At 36.0% G+C, this 16,857-nt stretch overlaps 4 protein-coding genes and 1 pseudogene across 5 annotated transcripts; 2 read left to right on the top strand and 3 right to left on the bottom strand.

The window, feature by feature from the left end:
• Positions 1-84: 84 nt before the first annotated feature.
• On the bottom strand, positions 85-1,375 carry LOC141405367 (proteasome subunit beta type-6-like). Its single transcript, XM_073989636.1, has 2 exons — positions 1,266-1,375; positions 85-339 (listed from the first exon to the last, which is right to left on the bottom strand). The coding sequence occupies exons 1-2, from the start codon at positions 1,300-1,302 to the stop codon at positions 206-208; spliced, it is 171 nt and encodes a 56-aa protein (XP_073845737.1). The 5' UTR covers positions 1,303-1,375; the 3' UTR covers positions 85-205.
• Positions 1,376-1,686: 311 nt separating this feature from the next.
• LOC141405368 (uncharacterized) lies at positions 1,687-5,541 on the top strand (annotated as a pseudogene).
• Positions 5,542-6,008: 467 nt separating this feature from the next.
• Positions 6,009-7,828, bottom strand: Prosbeta1 (proteasome beta1 subunit). The gene is made up of 3 exons (XM_073989628.1): positions 7,664-7,828; positions 7,115-7,589; positions 6,009-6,263 (listed from the first exon to the last, which is right to left on the bottom strand). Exons 1-3 carry the CDS (start codon positions 7,706-7,708, stop codon positions 6,130-6,132), a joined length of 654 nt encoding a protein of 217 aa, XP_073845729.1. The 5' UTR covers positions 7,709-7,828; the 3' UTR covers positions 6,009-6,129.
• A 2,668-nt stretch (positions 7,829-10,496) lies between these two features.
• On the top strand, positions 10,497-12,649 carry Rrp42 (exosome complex component Rrp42). Of its 2 annotated transcripts, none has more exons than XM_073990410.1 (5): positions 10,497-10,660; positions 10,721-10,917; positions 11,098-11,263; positions 11,323-11,615; positions 12,292-12,649. In XM_073990410.1, the coding sequence occupies exons 1-5, from the start codon at positions 10,604-10,606 to the stop codon at positions 12,350-12,352; spliced, it is 774 nt and encodes a 257-aa protein (XP_073846511.1). In that variant the 5' UTR covers positions 10,497-10,603; the 3' UTR covers positions 12,353-12,649. The 2 variants fall into 2 exon arrangements, with proteins under 2 accessions (XP_073846511.1, XP_073846510.1); XM_073990409.1 differs by having other exon boundaries at positions 10,510-10,660; positions 11,323-11,611.
• On the bottom strand, positions 12,462-13,687 carry EMC7 (ER membrane protein complex subunit 7). The gene is made up of 3 exons (XM_073990411.1): positions 13,446-13,687; positions 12,989-13,372; positions 12,462-12,926 (listed from the first exon to the last, which is right to left on the bottom strand). The coding sequence occupies exons 1-3, from the start codon at positions 13,533-13,535 to the stop codon at positions 12,672-12,674; spliced, it is 729 nt and encodes a 242-aa protein (XP_073846512.1). The 5' UTR covers positions 13,536-13,687; the 3' UTR covers positions 12,462-12,671.
• Between the last annotated feature and the right edge of the window lie 3,170 nt (positions 13,688-16,857).

The raw sequence follows: 16,857 nt of genomic DNA, 5'->3' as shown, positions 1-16,857 counted from the left end.
ATCGAGCTAACATGACCTAAGGTGTTTTCAATTAATTAATTACCTTCGTCCTAATAAGAAAACAATAAATGAAAGCTATTGATGTATTAATATATTTTTAGCTTCTTTGAAGCCCCAAAACGCTTCCACATTTTATTCTCATTTCAAATTTATTACAAAAGTTTTTTTTAATATTCATTAAACCAAATTTATTTTACACATGTACTTATTGACCGGCAACTATGGCCTCACCCGATTCAGTGTTGAAGAATAATTTCCTTTCAATGCCATCTTCTGTGATAATGCCAATACGTACAACACCACCAGAACTACCGTCATGATACATGGCATGTCTTACAGCTGAAAAATAAAATAAAATTTAATTACTATGTTGAAGAGTGCCTTGCAGCAACCGTCTTCCTGATAGGATGTTTTTTGGGGAACAATATTAAATAGGGATGGCCTGCTTTTTAGAGTGGAAATCGTTGAAAACTGTATCGGAGCCTGAAGCTATATTTAGCCAAAGACCAGTATCTAAAATATCTCAATTGGTCATCTTCTCAATACCTCAATATGCCTTCTTTTGCCTATAGAAGACCTCGAAGTTCTTCATACTTCTATAGAAGACCTCAACTATATAATGTCTATAGAAAAGAGAGTTCCATCCGTCTATAGAAGGCCTCAAGAGGTATTCACCCATCTATAGAAGGTTCCGTTCCCAATGGAAGACCTGAATAGATCTTCATCAGTCTATAGCAGACCTCAGAGGGTTTGGTTTTGTCTATAGAAGACTTCGAGATTTTCTTATTTATTTATTTGAAGAGCATCTTGAACCAACCGTCTTCCCGGGACATAATTCAACAAAAAAGTTTTTTGAGTTTATGAAGCACTAAAACACTTCAAATTACGCTTGATCTCGCACAGAAAATATGGTCCAAGTAGTTAGTTTATTGTTTGTGTAATAATGTTTTTAAGTTCGGAAGTCAAATTTCAATCGCCAACTTAAAACGCGATTTTCTCGAAACTGTATTTTTTGAGATGTGTGTGTGCCTTTAAAGACAAAAAAAAAAAAATATATATATATATATATATATATATATATACATATCATCTATGGGAAGTCCATACTTCCTATTTGTTTATAAACAGTTAAGAAATTTATCTTAATGTGTTATCTGAAAAGGAAGGAAGGACAAATCATCGGCATTTTCTACTATCCTTCCTTTAATTTACCAATTTCCAATATTCGCTATATAATGTGTTTAATAAATTCTTTTCAAACTTACCCTTCTTAACGAATTCCACGCAATCGTCTTTTTTCATGTTTGGCTTGAAGAATTCTCTTACAAAACCATAAATATAACTGGAACCAGAGCCATATGGGTTTTATCAGACTGCTAAGCAGTGGCAATAAACGACGAACAGAACGTAAAGATAAGCCATATAAATTCAGTCTGCTACTTCAGCACATTTGTAAGTAAATACCTATTTTTTGTTGGGTAAACAAAAGCTCATAATTACAAACTCTTTAACAAAAGAAAAGCAGAACGCTATTTAGTTTGAAAGCGAAACAGTCTATGGAATTATTAAAAGTCAAAGATATGAACCATTTGTTGCCTTACAATGTTTACCTTTAAAGTTCTTTTGTTGTCCATTCCCTCGGTTCGAAAGAGGAAAACAAATGAAACATTTTCATTGCACATCTAATAAGACATGTTCTTATTGTGTATTTGCAGATTGGTAAAGTAAATATTTGCTTTATTTAAAATGGATATCTCGGCGGAAACCGTTGTACCTCCTGATGGAGGATGGGGCTGGGTTGTGGTGGCAGCAGTGGCTTTAATAAACGTAAGTATTCCGGATTGTACACTTAAAAGGCCATTCCCCTAATAACTCTATTCTTCTGCATTGTATTTCTGTAGATGACAAATCAATCTATCTTATCGGTGTTTGGTTTGCTTTTTGGCTCACAACTTAGAGATATGCACCAGGAAACATTTACTGCAGCCTTAATTACAAATCTCAACAGTTTGGCTTTGAATTTTTCGGGTTTATTCATAGGACCTGCCATCAAGAGTTTTAAGCCTCGTAATGTTGCCGTATGTGGCTGTGTAATGGTATCTTTTGGCCTATGTCTATGTGCATTTGCCACTGAAAATTGGCATTTTATAGTGGGCTATATTTTATTTGTAAGTTCAGCATTGCATCACTGTAATAATAGACAGGGACTTATTTAAATTGTTTTCTTTACAGGTTGGTTTGGGTTTAGGTCTCATAGCACCCTCTACATTTATGGCCATTAATTCTTATTTCACAACCAAGCGAGGTCGTGCTGTTGGTTATACAGGCTATGGATTTGGAATTATTAAAGGATCCCATCTTTTTGAGTATAATCATTGGCATGGCTTTGGTTTATACATCGACAATAAATTTCACAATGATATTTCCAAGCTTTCTACAGGTAAGAATTCATATGATAAAATTGATTAATGTAAAATTAGATAAAATATTATGTAAATTTAGCCAATGGTCTATTAGATAATCACTTTATTCTGTTTGGCGTCTTCTGTCTATGGAAGATGTCCATAGAAGGTTTAACGAGGTCTATAGAGGACCTAAAGTGGCCTTGCCCTGTCCATAGATTACTTGAAGAGATCTAATAAGATAACAATTAAATAAAAATTCATAGCCTGCGCCCGGCTGAGGTTTGAACCCGTGTCCTCTTCAACAAACAGACAATGTTGTCGAGGTCTTTGCGTTCTAAACCACTGCCAATCTATCAAACTTCCGAACTGGAAGGCATTACAATTCTTGAAAGAAAAAATCATCGATTGTATATGTGTGTGTATTGAAGAAGGATTCTATGAAGACCAGAGACACTAGGCTGACTTGATAGTAAAAAGGCTTCAAAAATACTTAAAATACTTCACAACTGCAAATTTGCAATAAGTTTAGTATATATACAAATTTTCAAATCCAGCCTTTGTCTAGCACCACATCAAAATATGCCTTATGAGCTGAACTAAACCACCAGCGAAACGATCATAGCATATTAGTTGTTGTATGTGGACTTCGCTAGATATCACTTTTTCAATACAAAACTCCTTAGGTCATGAAAGCTCAATTAATTCAATTAAATAAAACTCTCACAATGACTGACCTTCGTCTTAATAAGACAACAATTAAATAAAAAAGACACCTTCTTTTGTCAATGTCAAGAGGTCTACATACTTCTGTCTATAGAAGACCTCAAGAGATTTTATTCTGCCAACAAGAAGTCTTCTTCTGTCTATAGAAGACCTAACGAAGTCTTATGTCTATAGAAGACCACAGGAGGTCTGTCTGAAGAAGACCTCGAGAGGCCTTCTGTCTATTGAAAACCGCAAGAGGTATTCTTCTGTTTGATGAAGACCTCAAGAGGCCTTCTTCTATCTAAAGAAGACCTCAAAGAGACCTTCTTCTGTCTAAAGAAGGTTTCTTTATGTATTATTTGCTCTGTCTATCGAAGACGACAATAGGTATTATTCTGTTTAAAGAAGACATCAAGGGGTCTTTTTCTGTCAACAGGAAACCGCAAGAAGATTTATTTTGTCTTCAGAAGACCTCGAGAAGTCTTCTGCTCTTTATCGCATTTCTGAGGACAGAGGTCTTCTTCTATCTATAGAAGACCTTAAAAGGTCCTCATTCTTCTTCGGAAGACCTCGAGAGGTCTTTTTTTGTCCTACAGATGACTTCTTGAGGTCTTCTTCTGTCTGTAGACGACTTCAAGTGGGTTTGTTTTGTCTATAGAAGACTTCGGACGTATTTTCGTGCCTATAAAAGATTTTAAGATGTCTTTTTCTGTCTAAAGAAGACCTCATGAGGCCTTTTTTCCGTCTAAAGGAGATCCCATGAGGTATTCTTCTGTCTATAGAAGATCTTAAGAGATGATATTTCTATATGACGATGACTTCTTGGTGTCTTCTTTTGTCTTTAGAAGACCTCAAGTTGTCTTATTCTGTCTATAGAAGAGTTCAAGAGGCCTTATTCTGTCTATAAAAGACCTCAAGAGGTGTTATTCTGTCTATAGAAGACCTCTTCAGGTATTTTTCTGTCTATAGAAAACCTCTTGAGTTATTTTTTATGTCTATAGAAGACTTGAAGGTATATTTTTCTGTCCTTAGATTAAGTTAATGTGCCTACTTCTGTCTATGGAAGATCACAAGAGATCTTCAAGAGATCCTCTTCTACCTATAACTGTATAAAGAAGACCTCAAGAGGCCTTTTACTGTCTAAAGAAGACCTCAAGAGGTATTTTACTGTCTAAAGAAGACCTCAAGAGGTATTTTTCTGTCCATAGAAAACCTCAAGAGGTTTTTTACTCTCTATGGAAGACATCAAGAGGACTTTTTCTGTCTATAGAAGACCCCAAGGGGTCCTTTATCGCTTTTCAGAAGAGGTCTTGGTCTAACTACATCTATAGAAGACCTTAAAAGGTCCTAATTTGTCTAAAAAAGACCTCAAGAGGTCGTTTTTGTCTATGAAAAATCCCAAGAGTAATTCTGCCCATAGAATACTCCAGAGATCTTCTGTCTGTAGAAATCTCCTTCCTGTATGTAACATAACTTGTATTTATTGTAATTTCGTAATAAAATTTATCTTACTGAAAAACCACCTCTCTTCTTTTTATAGGACTCTGTTGGCTATACCAGAAAAACAACAGCAACCTGTATGTCTATCATGGCTGGAGCAGATATTATTTGCCGTCTTTTATTGCCCTGCATAACAGATAAATTGAAAATTCCTTATCGTGTTATTTTCTTATTCGGTACAGTGGGCTTACTTATATCCAGAGCTGGTAAGTTAATAAAAGTAATTTAACAAACGTTATGTTCTGTAACCAATTTCGCTCTTTTTTATTCTTTCTTTAGCTCTTGCCGAATCCGTAGATCTTACTAGTGTTATTGTAATGTCCATTTTTACTGGCATGACAAAATCTGCCACAGTTCTCAACAACAATTTAACAATATCTGGCCATTGTAAACCTGAAAAACTACCAGGAGGACTTGGTCTAAACATGATTGCCAAAGGTGTTCTAGTTATAAGTGTGGGTCAACTCTTGGGTTGGATCAGAGATTTTACCAAATCGTATGTTTTATGTTTACATGCACAAAATGCTTTGTTATTGTTTGTAATATGTGTTTGGACGCCAGAGATGTTCTATAGATATCGTAAATATCTTAAAGAAAAACGTCTTGGTCAGAGGCTACAACAAGAACAGCAAGAGGCAAACATAAATGTACAGGAAGAACCTTTAAATAATGTTATTGAAGGGGAGAAAGAAAGCCTAAATGTGACAACAACAACAAAACCAAAGCAAAATGACTGTTAGTAGTTTAGTGATATCTAATACTTTTTTATATGTAGGGAGAGCAGAAGTTTGAATTTATAAGTTAATATTGTTAAGAAGGCATTTTTAAAGTATTACTAGCCGATAAGTTATTATATATGAAAATGGGATCAGCCAAAATTAGTGATTATTTTTTATAAAAATACATTCATAATTAAACATTTTTTACAAACAAAATAGGTGGGTGTTCACAATAATATGAACTTATTGGCGTATTGAAAACATCTAAAGTTATAAACACAATCCTAACGTGTGATATTGTAAATTTTTTTACTATTTAAGTTTACTTTTTATTTATAAAATTGACATATATTATAGTTTTTAAAATTTATTATAACGAAATAAAGAAAAAATACAAATATTAAAAACACATATTGATATGTTTTATTTCAAATTGGAAACTTACTGATTCAGTATTTTGATCAATAGACCGCTTTGTTCTTTATACCACTAATCCAAATGCACAAATATTTTACTCTCTAAAAACACGTTCGGAATATGCGGCCCAGAAATCGCTTCGATTTAAAACAACGAAAACTATTGATTAATTGAATTAATCAAGCTAACATGACCTAAGGTGTTTTCAATTAATTAATTACCTTCGTCCTAATAAGACAACAATAAATGAAAGCTATTGATGTATTAATATAATTTTAGCTTCTTTGAAGCCCCAAAACGCTTCCACATTTTATTCTCATTTCAAATTTATTACAAAAGTTTTTTTTAATATTCATTAAACCAAATTTATTTTACACATGTACTTATTGACCGGCAACTATGGCCTCACCCGATTCAGTGTTGAAGAATAATTTCCTTTCAATGCCATCTTCTGTGATAATGCCAATACGTACAACACCACCAGAACTACCGTCATGATACATGGCATGTCTTACAGCTGAAAAAAAAAATAAAATTTAATTACAATGTTGAAGAGTACTCTGCAGCAACCGTCTTCCCGGTAGGATGATTTTGGGGAACAATATTAAATAGGGATGGCCTGCTTTTTAGAGTGGAAATCGTTGAACTATACGTACTCAAAAATTATTTTGGATCCTGAAGCTATATTTAGCCAAAGACCAGTATTTAAAATATCTCAAGTGGTCATCTTCTCAATACCTCAATATGCCTTCTTTTGCCTATAGAAGACCTCGAAGTTCTTCATCTTTCTATAGAAGACCTCAGCTATATAATGTCTCTAGAAAAGAGAGTTGCATCCGTCTATAGAAGGCCTCAAGAGGTCTTCACCTATTTATAGAAGGCTCCGTTCCCAATGGAAGACCTGAATAGATCTTCATCAGTCTATAGCAGACCTCAGAGGGTTTTGTTTTGTCTATAGAAGACATCAAGAGATTTTCTTATTTATTTATTTGAAGAGCATCTTGAACCAACCATCTTCCCGGTTAGAGAATCTTGACATAATTCAAGTAGTTAGTTTATTGTTTGTGTAATAATCTTTTTAAGTTCGGAAGTCAAATTTCAATCGCCAACTTAAAACGCGTTTTTGTCGAAACTGCATTTTTTGAGATGTGTGTGCCTTTAAAGACAAAAAAATATATATACATATATATCATCTATGGGAAGTCCATACTTTCTATTTGTTTATAAACAGTTAAAAAATCAACGTGTTATCTGAAAACTTTCCTATAGGAAGGACAAATCATCGGCATTTTCTACTATCCTTCCTTTAATTTACCAATTTCAAACATTCGCTATATAATGTGTTTAATAAATTCTCTTGAAACTTACCCTTCTTAACGAATTCCACGCAATCGTCTTTTTTCATGTTTGGCTTGAAGAATTCTCTTACAAAACCATAAATATAACTGGAACCGGAGCCACCAATTGTACAGGCTTCACGTTTCAGCATACCACCCAAAGGTATCGAATAGACTTGACCACCTTTTTTCTTATCCCAACCCGCCACAATGATACCCGCAACCAATGAATCACGATAATTATAACAATAATTGCGGAATTCCGAAGCAGCCTCCGCCACCAAAGGTTCTTCACCCGTTTGATTTTCATGATAATTCAATGAGTATGCAACAATATCGGCAATAGCTTGGGTATCGGCAGCAGATCCACTGCGGCAACAATAGATTTTGTCGGTGATGCGTGTTAATTTGTCGGTGACACGGTTTGCAACATAGACACCAGTACTGGTACGTGAATCGGCACCAATAACGACGCCACCATCAAATTCCACGGCCATAATAGTTGTCTGGAAAGAAGGCAACCAAGTTCGAACTTTATTGCTATAAATGATTTAAATTGTTGAGATGTATTTTAACTTACGCCAGTGCTGTGGGCAGCATCCATCCAGTCATTTCCAAAAACCATTTTGAGGAGTTTATTATTCTATTCTTTTTAAGAAAATATTAAAACCTTTCCGGCTATTGCAAATTGAATCTTTCGCAAAATGACTTGAATGTTTTTTGGTTTGCTGCTTCTTCTTTTTAAAAGTGATGCCATTCACTGAAGGCTAATAACACATGCTTAAATCCACACGTTGAAACTTTCATCGCTTTTTGGAGAGAGCGGGGCATAAGTTGAACATACGGACTGGATTCGGATCGATGATAGAAAAATTTCGGTTTGAAGGAAAATTTTGTTCGCGTTAGCCGAGATTTGTTCCTGTCCATAGGAGAAAGTCTTAAATCTCCGACCGAAGGCCGGCAATATATGAAAAAATTTCGGTTTAAACTAAACATATCTTCAAAACCAAGGGATCTTTCTAACTTTCGGAGCCTATATCTCGGGAAGTATGGACTTCCTGCCCATGATATATATATATATATATATATATATATATATATATATATATATATATATATATATATTGGCGTGATCAGCACTGCAAGCCCTATCTGTGGTAAAAATTTCTGGTCGATCCGAATCCAGTCCAAACATTCATCCTGCTCCGTGAGCGGAGATGAATAAGCTACTTCACCTCCGCTCTCACCCAATAACTGTGAAAGTTTCAACGTGCGGCTATATGGCCATGTAACATAAGGCGTCGGTTACAACAACCACATGAAACCACTGAAAACACATTCAACGTTTAAATAAAGTTTTGTGTCATTTCTGGTAGAAGAATAGAGAAAAAACTGAAACTTGGCAGCACTTTGTCTTTATTCATCTACCAGAAATGACACAAAACTTTACTCAAACGTTGGATGTGTTTTCAGCTTCAGTGTTATGAGATTTTAAAGCCCTAAACACATCCAACATTTGAGTAAAGTTTTGTGTCATTTCTGGTAGAAGAGTAAATACAAATTGAAACTTGGCAGACTAAAGCGCTCGGCACATACGATGCGTTTAAGCGCTCGGCACATACGGTGCGTTGAGCGTTGAGTTACAACAACCACATGAAAAATGTGTAAGTGAAGCCAAGTTTTTTGAAAAACAACAATATGGCTGACGCATTAAAGTTAAACATATTTTAACTGTTTTGGGACAACGCGTGTCCCAACGTGTCACTAAACGGACCGTATGTGCCGAGGGCTTAAGTGACACGTTGGGACACACGTTGTCCCAAAACAGTTAAATTATGTTTAACTTTAATGCGTCAGCCATGTTGTTGTTTTTCAAAAAATTTGGCATCACTTACACATTTTTCATGTGGTTGGTGTCGCGCGACGCTCAACGCACCGTATGTGCCGAGCGCTTCAGCACTACGACTTTTATTCATCTACCACAAATGACACAAAACCATGGTCCAATAATAGGTCCCCCAGCAAAATCAGATGATTTCGATTTAAGCTGTCAAAATTCATATTTGTCATTTGAATTCGCTGTGAGGTATAGAAATGTCAAACTGTACAGAAACAGGTAGATGTATCTCGAAAAAAATAAATAAACTTAATGTTGTACACGTAATATGTCAACATTTGTTGTGTTTTGTATGTGAATTTAATTTACAATAACTTATTTTAGCAGTTCAAGTTCGATCAGCTGGAATTTTCTGTTTCGTCAAACAAAAATAACTCTTTTTCAACTTTTTCTCGGAAAGTGTTGTGTATGTATCTACCTGAATTGACAGAAAAGAAATTCGCCTCAAACTATTTTTCGCTCCTGTTTATGAATTTTGACATTTAAAATCGTTGTTTTTCTTTGAATTCGCTTGGTGGAGGACCTGTAATTGGGCCATGCACAAAACTTTACTCAAACGTTGGCATGGCCCAATTATAAAGGTCCTCTCTCAAAAACAAATGAATTTGATTTGAGCTGTCAAAATTCATATTTGTCATTTGAATTCGCTGTGACGTAGAGAAATGTCAAACTGTAGAGGAACAGGTAGATGTATATCATGGTATAAGTATAGAGGTAGATTTAAATGAAAAAAATCTTTAGAACCCCTGTTTTTCCTGAATTCCTAAAACTTCAAAATTAAGCAACAAGTGGGTTTGTTTACAACACCAATTTTGAGCATTTTATAAAAATCGCGAAAAATGAATGAAGGACCAATGTTTCTCCGCATAGTCAAGTTGTGGATATGATAAAATGTTTGTTTCAATGATAACCTGACGAATTATTTCTATACAAATTTTCCAAAAATAATTTTAAAAATCATTGAATTCGATTGTTTTTAAAATTGTTTGACATATTATTCAAACACCACACACACATACACAGTTTGTGTATATTGTTTTGAAGTTTTAGGAATACTCGAATGAAAAAATTTAAATTAGCATAAAGCTTTGGCTAACCTTTCTTATTAAACCATGATGTATATCGAAAAAAGAAAACAAATCAACTTTATGTTGTACACGTAAAATGTCAACATTTGTTGTGTTTTGTATTAGAATTTAATTTACAATAACTTATTTTGGCAGTTAAAGATCGATCAGCTGGTATTTTCTGTTACGCCAAACAAAAAAAAAACTTTTTCACGGAAAATGTTGTGTGTGCATCTACCTTAATTGACAATAAAGAAATTCGCCTCGAACATACTCCGTGTCGGCGAAAACAAAATTTTCGCCTTTGTTTATGAATTTTGACATTTCAAATCTTTGTTATTCTTTGAATTCGCTTTAGAGAGGACCTGTATAATTGGGCCATGAACGTTGGATGTGTTTACAGCTGAAGATTTGTGTTCCCTACCTCACAACCTATAGTTGGTATAGTTGGCAACGTTGCAAACCATTTGTTGACATCAATTGTAAACATAACCTCCAAATATTTTTTGATCAATTGTTTTTAAATAAAAGGCACACTTAATATTCGAGGAGAATAATGGCAAATGTTGCATTAAGCGAAGCTGAAAAAACATTCATATTACATGGAGTCGAGGTAAGTTTTGCAATTAGCTTGTTATAATGCTTTTACGAAATAAAATGCTCTTGTTTTCAGGAGGACTTTCGTTGTGATGGTCGTTCCCGGCGAGATTATCGCCCCATGGAATTGGAATGTGAAATAGTTAATAATGCCAGTGGCTCGGCTAGATTACGTTTAGCAAATACGGATATTTTAGTGGGAGTAAAATGTGAAATTGATACGCCCACATCACTGCATCCTGATCAGGGGAAAATTGAGTTTTTCGTTGATTGGTATGTGAACTATATTAATGGAATGGCCGGAATGTCCCTTGAAAGATTTCCTAATCTTTATTAGGAATTATGTCATTTATTCTATTACAAATGGATGGAAATCGAAAATGATATAATTTCATTCGGAAATAATGGAACTCACTTCATTGCCTTCATTAATTTCTGTTATCTTTTTTACAGTTCAGCCAATGCCACCCCTGAATTTGAAGGTAGAGGTGGTGAAGAACTAGCCTTAGAACTGGCCGACACATTAACAAATGCCTATGAATCGCCTTCAGCATTTGATCTGAAATCATTGTGTATTTTGCCGGGACAACATTGTTGGAAACTTTATGTAGATATCTTGGTAATTAGATACAATAACAAATTTACGGATGTTTTGAAAGCTAAATATCATCTCCATAGATTTTAGAATGTGGTGGAAATTTATTTGATGCTGTATCGTTGGCGTCCAAAGCTGCAATATTTAATACAAGAATACCTAAAGTCACTGCCGCAGTTATGGATGCCGGAGAAGCTGAACTACTAATATCAGATGATCCTTACAACTGTACTCGTATACAAATTGATAACATTCCCATTTTGGTAACAGTTTGTAAAATAGGCGATTGTTGTGTGGTGGATCCCTCAGCAGAGGAAGAACAGTGTAGTACAGCAAGTTTAGTGGTTGGAGTATCGAAAAGAAATAACAAATGTAAGTAGTTCAAGTAAATTAATTAAATTTTTATAATGTGGACAATTATGGACAGCGAAGGGGCTAAGGGGGGAACGAACGAAGCGATGAAGATAAATTTGAGTAATGCATTAGATAAAATCAATGATAACCAACAGAAAGGCTATAAAGTCTATAAACCATTCACAAATGTCATCAGCTGTATTTGTCTAAAGGGGGAATACAGGATAAATAGAAATTAAACTTTTCGGGAGATATCCATCGTAGCCTATGGCTTATCGGTAGTAAGAGATCTTGGAGGCGTAATAATCTTCGCCCTGCCAATCGTGACAAATTGGCAGATAAAATCATGTGCTCACCTCCTTGGACCCGTCAGCGTGGCTCAAATTCTATACTTTCTTCCAGAAAGCGCCAGTGCCTTAACAATTTCCAGGAATTTTCTTTATTCCTGCTTCAATGTTTGCAGCACTTCAGGTTATTTGGCCAATTTTCTTTCTTATGCTCAGCGCTTAATCTTTAATCTAATAACAGTCCCTCAACTCTGGGATCCAAATTTTCCAAAAATTGCTACACTTTCAAACTGTTCCCAGTGTTGCCCAATTTAAAAAGTAAACGATTTGCTGAAGTTTATATGCAATTAAACCCAACCAAAAAAATCGAGTTTTAATCTTAACAACTGTTTTTTCTATCTATATTTTTAGGTTATGTCTCACATATACACACTGTTGGTGGTGGATCTCTGCACAAAGATACCATGTATAAATGTTTACATTTGGGAGTTACAGCTGGCGAAACTCTCAATGATGCCCTTGAGAAAGCATTGCGTTTGGAAGAATCCCGAGTTGGCAACAAGAGAAAAGAAACAGTTGGATTTTTGAAATAATTGTCTAGTCGGGTTTGTTTATTTCTTTATTCGTGCTACTAAAATAAGTAGCTTATTGTTTGAATAAGTTTCTATATTATTTTTATTACAAAAAATGTATGTATGTAGTATAATAGTGTTTTTTGATATTAGTATGTATTACAAGTTAATAAACTAATACACAATTTCCTAAACCACATCACCTCACTACTGTTCTGACTAGTTTCGCTTTTTGGTTTGCTTTGTGCTGGATGATGGTTTCTTCTCTTTTTCGGGTTGCTTGGGTGGATTGCCGGTGAACAGCGATGTAATCATTTCACTAATTTCAGGCATTTCGTTATTCATTTTGGGGAATTGCATGTTTTCCAATTCTTTTTTGGTTTCTGGATCATTTATCATTTTGGGTAATACCCACATCAGCAGTAGGGGAACTACCATCATCAATACCATGGGACTGAAGAGGAAATCGGTGATCTGGAGTATAAAAAGGAACATGTTTATATAAAAAATTTGCTAAACCACAACTTGTAACTTACCTTCCATTGCTCCCTTGTTTGGAAGTACTTAAATCTAGTCAATGCCTTTAATTTTAAAGGATAAGGCACTTGTACAATCTGGGAGGGTTGTACGTAGTTTACTTTACGTGCCCGGAATTTGCCTTTGGGATTAATTTCTACTCTGACAGGTTCATAGAAATAATCTGGATTTACAATCTCCACAACATAACTACCCGAAGGCACGGAACTAATAACAAACGAACCATCTTCTCTTATAAAACCTTTGTATTCGCCACCGTTAATGGAGAGCACTGTATCCGCTTGCCATTTATTGTTTGGAATTGCATTTGGATTATAGGTCATCTGTTGTGCTTCTGGTGGGTAGACTTTGCCCTCAATTGTAAATAAACCGGATACTTCATCCTATACGGGCAAGAGACATGTTAAAGTGCATTAATTATAGCAAATGAAAAAAAAAACTCATCTAGCCACCTACCACCAATTCATCTTGAATTGTCATATCTCCATTGGCCAAACATGCCATGATAAATAGAGGTAAAAGCTCTAATAAAATTTTTGTTCCCATTTCTTCTGTTTCTGTACTACAAAAGTAAATTTGTATATAATTTACCGAATTTTATTTTACGTGAAAATATCAATTTTTCATTCACGAGACGATGGCAATGATTTTTGACAGTTATGACATTTGGCTAAAAAAGTGATGCCAATTTTGTTTTAAGGTGATGCCATGTATAAAGAGAGTTCAATAGAGCTGGCAAAAAATCGATGGACTATCGATAAAATCGAGTATTTAAAAAAAAAAATCAACTATCGATATATAGTTTTGCCTACCGATATTATCGGAACAAAAACCTCCAACCTATTGTTACGAATGTAACTGATAGATTTATGTTAAATTGGTTTAATTTCCGTTAATTTAAAAATTTGAATTGTAACGTAAAGTTTTATTACGCAGTTACTTTATTTAAACAACAACAACTACCATGTAGAATTATCTTCATCATTCTAGTTCTTTACATGTTACTAATGTGCCTTTGTTTCCATCGTTCAATTATCGCCCAGTATTTGTTTTTGTTGTACTTTACTTTGTCCATTACGTCATGTCTGTATTCTGTGTTTGTATCCCGTATATGTGTGTTGTTGTTGTTCGCTAGGTGCGAGTGTGCGTCTGTGTTTGTTGTTAGTTGGCTTCTCGATGTTGCCAGATGCATGCTCTAGATACTTCCAAACGACAAATGTGGGCATATAAATTTGAGTTGCCGGGCAAACAGTGGGCAGTTGTGAATTTTATACCGAAGTGTAAACATCGACTAGTAAAGAAGTAAAGTAAAGCTGTGTACTTAGCTATAACAGTCAGCTCCGAATAAGTGTAATAAAGTAAATAAAGCATTGTAGAAACGTAATCTAAATCGAACCCTGTTTTATTTGGTACAAATCGTATCGGGGAATAAAACAACGTCTACACGGAGATTAGTTAAATCTAATTCCGTAACAATTGGTGTCAGGAAGTGAGATTACGATCATCCTACAATGAAGTTTAAGGATCTACGAGTGGAAGATTTGAAGAAGGAGCTAAGTAAGTTGGAGTTGTGTTCTACTGGCAACAAGGCCGAACTACAAAAACGCTTGTTGGAAGAGTTCGAGCGCCGTGGAATGAACATCGACGAATATGAGTTTGATATTAGAGATGAAACTTCAGACGCGGTTCCGAGTTATACGGAGGTTGCAAAAGTTATTGCAGTAACGTTGGCGAAGGAATTTAATAAGAGAATGGAAGAGGAATCTGTTGCAATAAATGAAAGCTTCAAATGTCTGACGGAGGAATTCGACGAAAAATTGGAAGAATTAGAGGCAAAAATCAGCGAAAGAATCGATAATATTACGCAAGTTATTGGAAAGCGATTCGAGGTTATGGAAAACCATTTAAAGAAATTGGATAGGCAATTGCTGGCCCACGACGAGAAGATTGTGAATCTGGAAAAGAAAATGTCTGAACTGGAAATCAAAGGAGGACCAGTGCGAGTTATTGATAACACTCTGAAAATCAAGCCTCCTGAATTCGACGGATCTACATCGTTTGATGTCTTCAAATTACAATTCGAGGCGGTGTCTTCGAGGAATTCGTGGAACGACAACGACAAGGCGGTACGACTACTTATGGCATTGAAGGGCGGTGCTGCTGACGTATTACAGAATATTCCCGCCGCTTCTAGAAACAACTATGGAGATATAATTGCAGCTCTCGAACTAAAGTACGGTGGCGGACATAAGCAAGAGACAATGGTGAAACCTCAGGCTTGCAATGTGCGGAAGCTGGAAGTTGAGGACAACAATCCTCAGACCGTTGTCGAACTAATGAAAGATGCACTAATGCAGGTAATAGGTAAAGTGAAACGAAGGGCTGGTAAAACGAAAAAGACTTGTTACAACTGTCGTAAAGCTGGACACATTGCACGAGAATGCATATTGCAACGACCAAGGCTCAGATCCACCTCACCGCCTTCAAAAAGCAACGACCAACCGGTGGCCAAGACTCTGCAAAGAGAGACATCAGGTGAATCAGATACAGCAAGTTCTGCTAATCACGAGGCGCCTCTGACAGAGGATGAAAACGATGGTCCAACAATTTCTATAGCCATAGTCCAGCAGAAGAATCACAACTTGACGGTTAAAGGCTTCGTCAATGGTGTATTGCGTACCTTGACATTGGACACCGGTGCAACAAAGTCCATTATTAGACCGGATTTGATAAAAGGGAAGGTATTGCCGTTAAATGGAGTTAAATTGCGGACGGCCACAGGCGAGACTACAACGGTGCATGGAAAGGCCTACCAAAGGCTGAGCATGGGTAGAAAATCGGTAAATTTCGATTTTATAGTGGCCGATATTGTGGACGAAGTCATACTTGGTGTAGACTTCATGATTGCCTTCGATATCAACCTGGACATAAAGCACCGTGTGATGACTTGGTCCAATGTGGAAATACCGATTAATGTGGGCTACAAAGAGAAGAAAAGCATGTGTCGCCCTAGCGCAGAATCTGACGAAATCGCTGTAGATGTCCGTACGCTGAAGGTGGAAGCCGCCGAAAAATGGCCAGTACGAAAGCGGAAAAATCTCGCAACGAGGAGGAAAAAGCGAAGATGTACGTCGAGGAAACGTCCATCGAAAAGCGGCCGTACAACAAGGAAGGACAAGTCCGATGAAGACCAGGTGGCACTTAGGAAGGTGACCACAAAGAAAGAAGGTATAACGTCAAGATTCCTGGAAAGAAAGCAACGTCCGGAAGAGCAGAAGTCCAGAGCTGACGCAGTAGAGGGTACATCTAAATCGGTTGCCACCACTACGGAACGAGAACTGCGTCTAGTCAAGAGGAACAGGCTTAAGCGGGAGGCAGTGTTACCAATGCCCATACCACAGAGAGGGAACTGTGCCTATTCGGGACGAACAGGCTTAAGCGGGAGGCAATGTTACGAATGTAACTGATAGATTTATGTTAAATTGGTTTAATTTCCGTTAATTTAAAAATTTGAATTGTAACGTAAAGTTTTATTACGCAGTTACTTTATTTAAACAACAACAACTACCATGTAGAATTATCTTCATCATTCTAGTTCTTTACATGTTACTAATGTGCCTTTGTTTCCATCGTTCAATTATCGCCCAGTATTTGTTTTTGTTGTACTTTACTTTGTCCATTACGTCATGTCTGTATTCTGTGTTTGTATCCCGTATATGTGTGTTGTTGTTGTTCGCTAGGTGCGAGTGTGCGTCTGTGTTTGTTGTTAGTTGGCTTCTCGATGTTGCCAGATGCATGCTCTAGATACTTCCAAACGACAAATGTGGGCATATAAATTTGAGTTGCCGGGCAAACAGTGGGCAGTTGT

The sequence above is a fragment of the Musca autumnalis genome, unplaced genomic scaffold (genome assembly GCF_047663935.1).
Source record: "Musca autumnalis isolate F117 unplaced genomic scaffold, ASM4766393v1 scaffold_5, whole genome shotgun sequence".
Taxonomy (NCBI): Eukaryota; Metazoa; Arthropoda; class Insecta; order Diptera; family Muscidae; genus Musca; species Musca autumnalis.
The sequence above is the reverse complement of the archived record's forward strand: the minus strand, read 5'-3'. Positions and strand labels throughout refer to the sequence as shown.

Bases quoted from the DNA above. Each gene is read 5' to 3' on its own strand.
- Rrp42 (XM_073990409.1), top strand. From the start codon at position 10,604: ATGGCAAATGTTGCATTAAGCGAAGCTGAAAAAACATTCATATTACAT. The intron at 10,661-10,720 runs GTAAGTTTTGCA...TCTTGTTTTCAG, and splicing joins TCATATTACATGGAGTCGAG to GAGGACTTTCGTTGTGATGG. The intron at 10,918-11,097 runs GTATGTGAACTA...TCTTTTTTACAG, and splicing joins ATTGAGTTTTTCGTTGATTG to TTCAGCCAATGCCACCCCTG.
- EMC7 (XM_073990411.1), bottom strand. From the start codon at position 13,535: ATGGGAACAAAAATTTTATTAGAGCTTTTACCTCTATTTATCATGGCA. The intron at 13,373-13,445 runs GTAGGTGGCTAG...TTGCCCGTATAG, and splicing joins CAATTCAAGATGAATTGGTG to GATGAAGTATCCGGTTTATT. The intron at 12,927-12,988 runs GTAAGTTACAAG...TTTATACTCCAG, and splicing joins AAACAAGGGAGCAATGGAAG to ATCACCGATTTCCTCTTCAG.
- LOC141405367 (XM_073989636.1), bottom strand. From the start codon at position 1,302: ATGAAAAAAGACGATTGCGTGGAATTCGTTAAGAAGG. The intron at 340-1,265 runs GTAAGTTTGAAA...TTTATTTTTCAG, and splicing joins CGTGGAATTCGTTAAGAAGG to CTGTAAGACATGCCATGTAT.
- Prosbeta1 (XM_073989628.1), bottom strand. From the start codon at position 7,708: ATGGTTTTTGGAAATGACTGGATGGATGCTGCCCACAGCACTGGC. The intron at 7,590-7,663 runs GTAAGTTAAAAT...CCTTCTTTCCAG, and splicing joins ATGCTGCCCACAGCACTGGC to ACAACTATTATGGCCGTGGA. The intron at 6,264-7,114 runs GTAAGTTTCAAG...TTTTTTTTTCAG, and splicing joins CGTGGAATTCGTTAAGAAGG to CTGTAAGACATGCCATGTAT.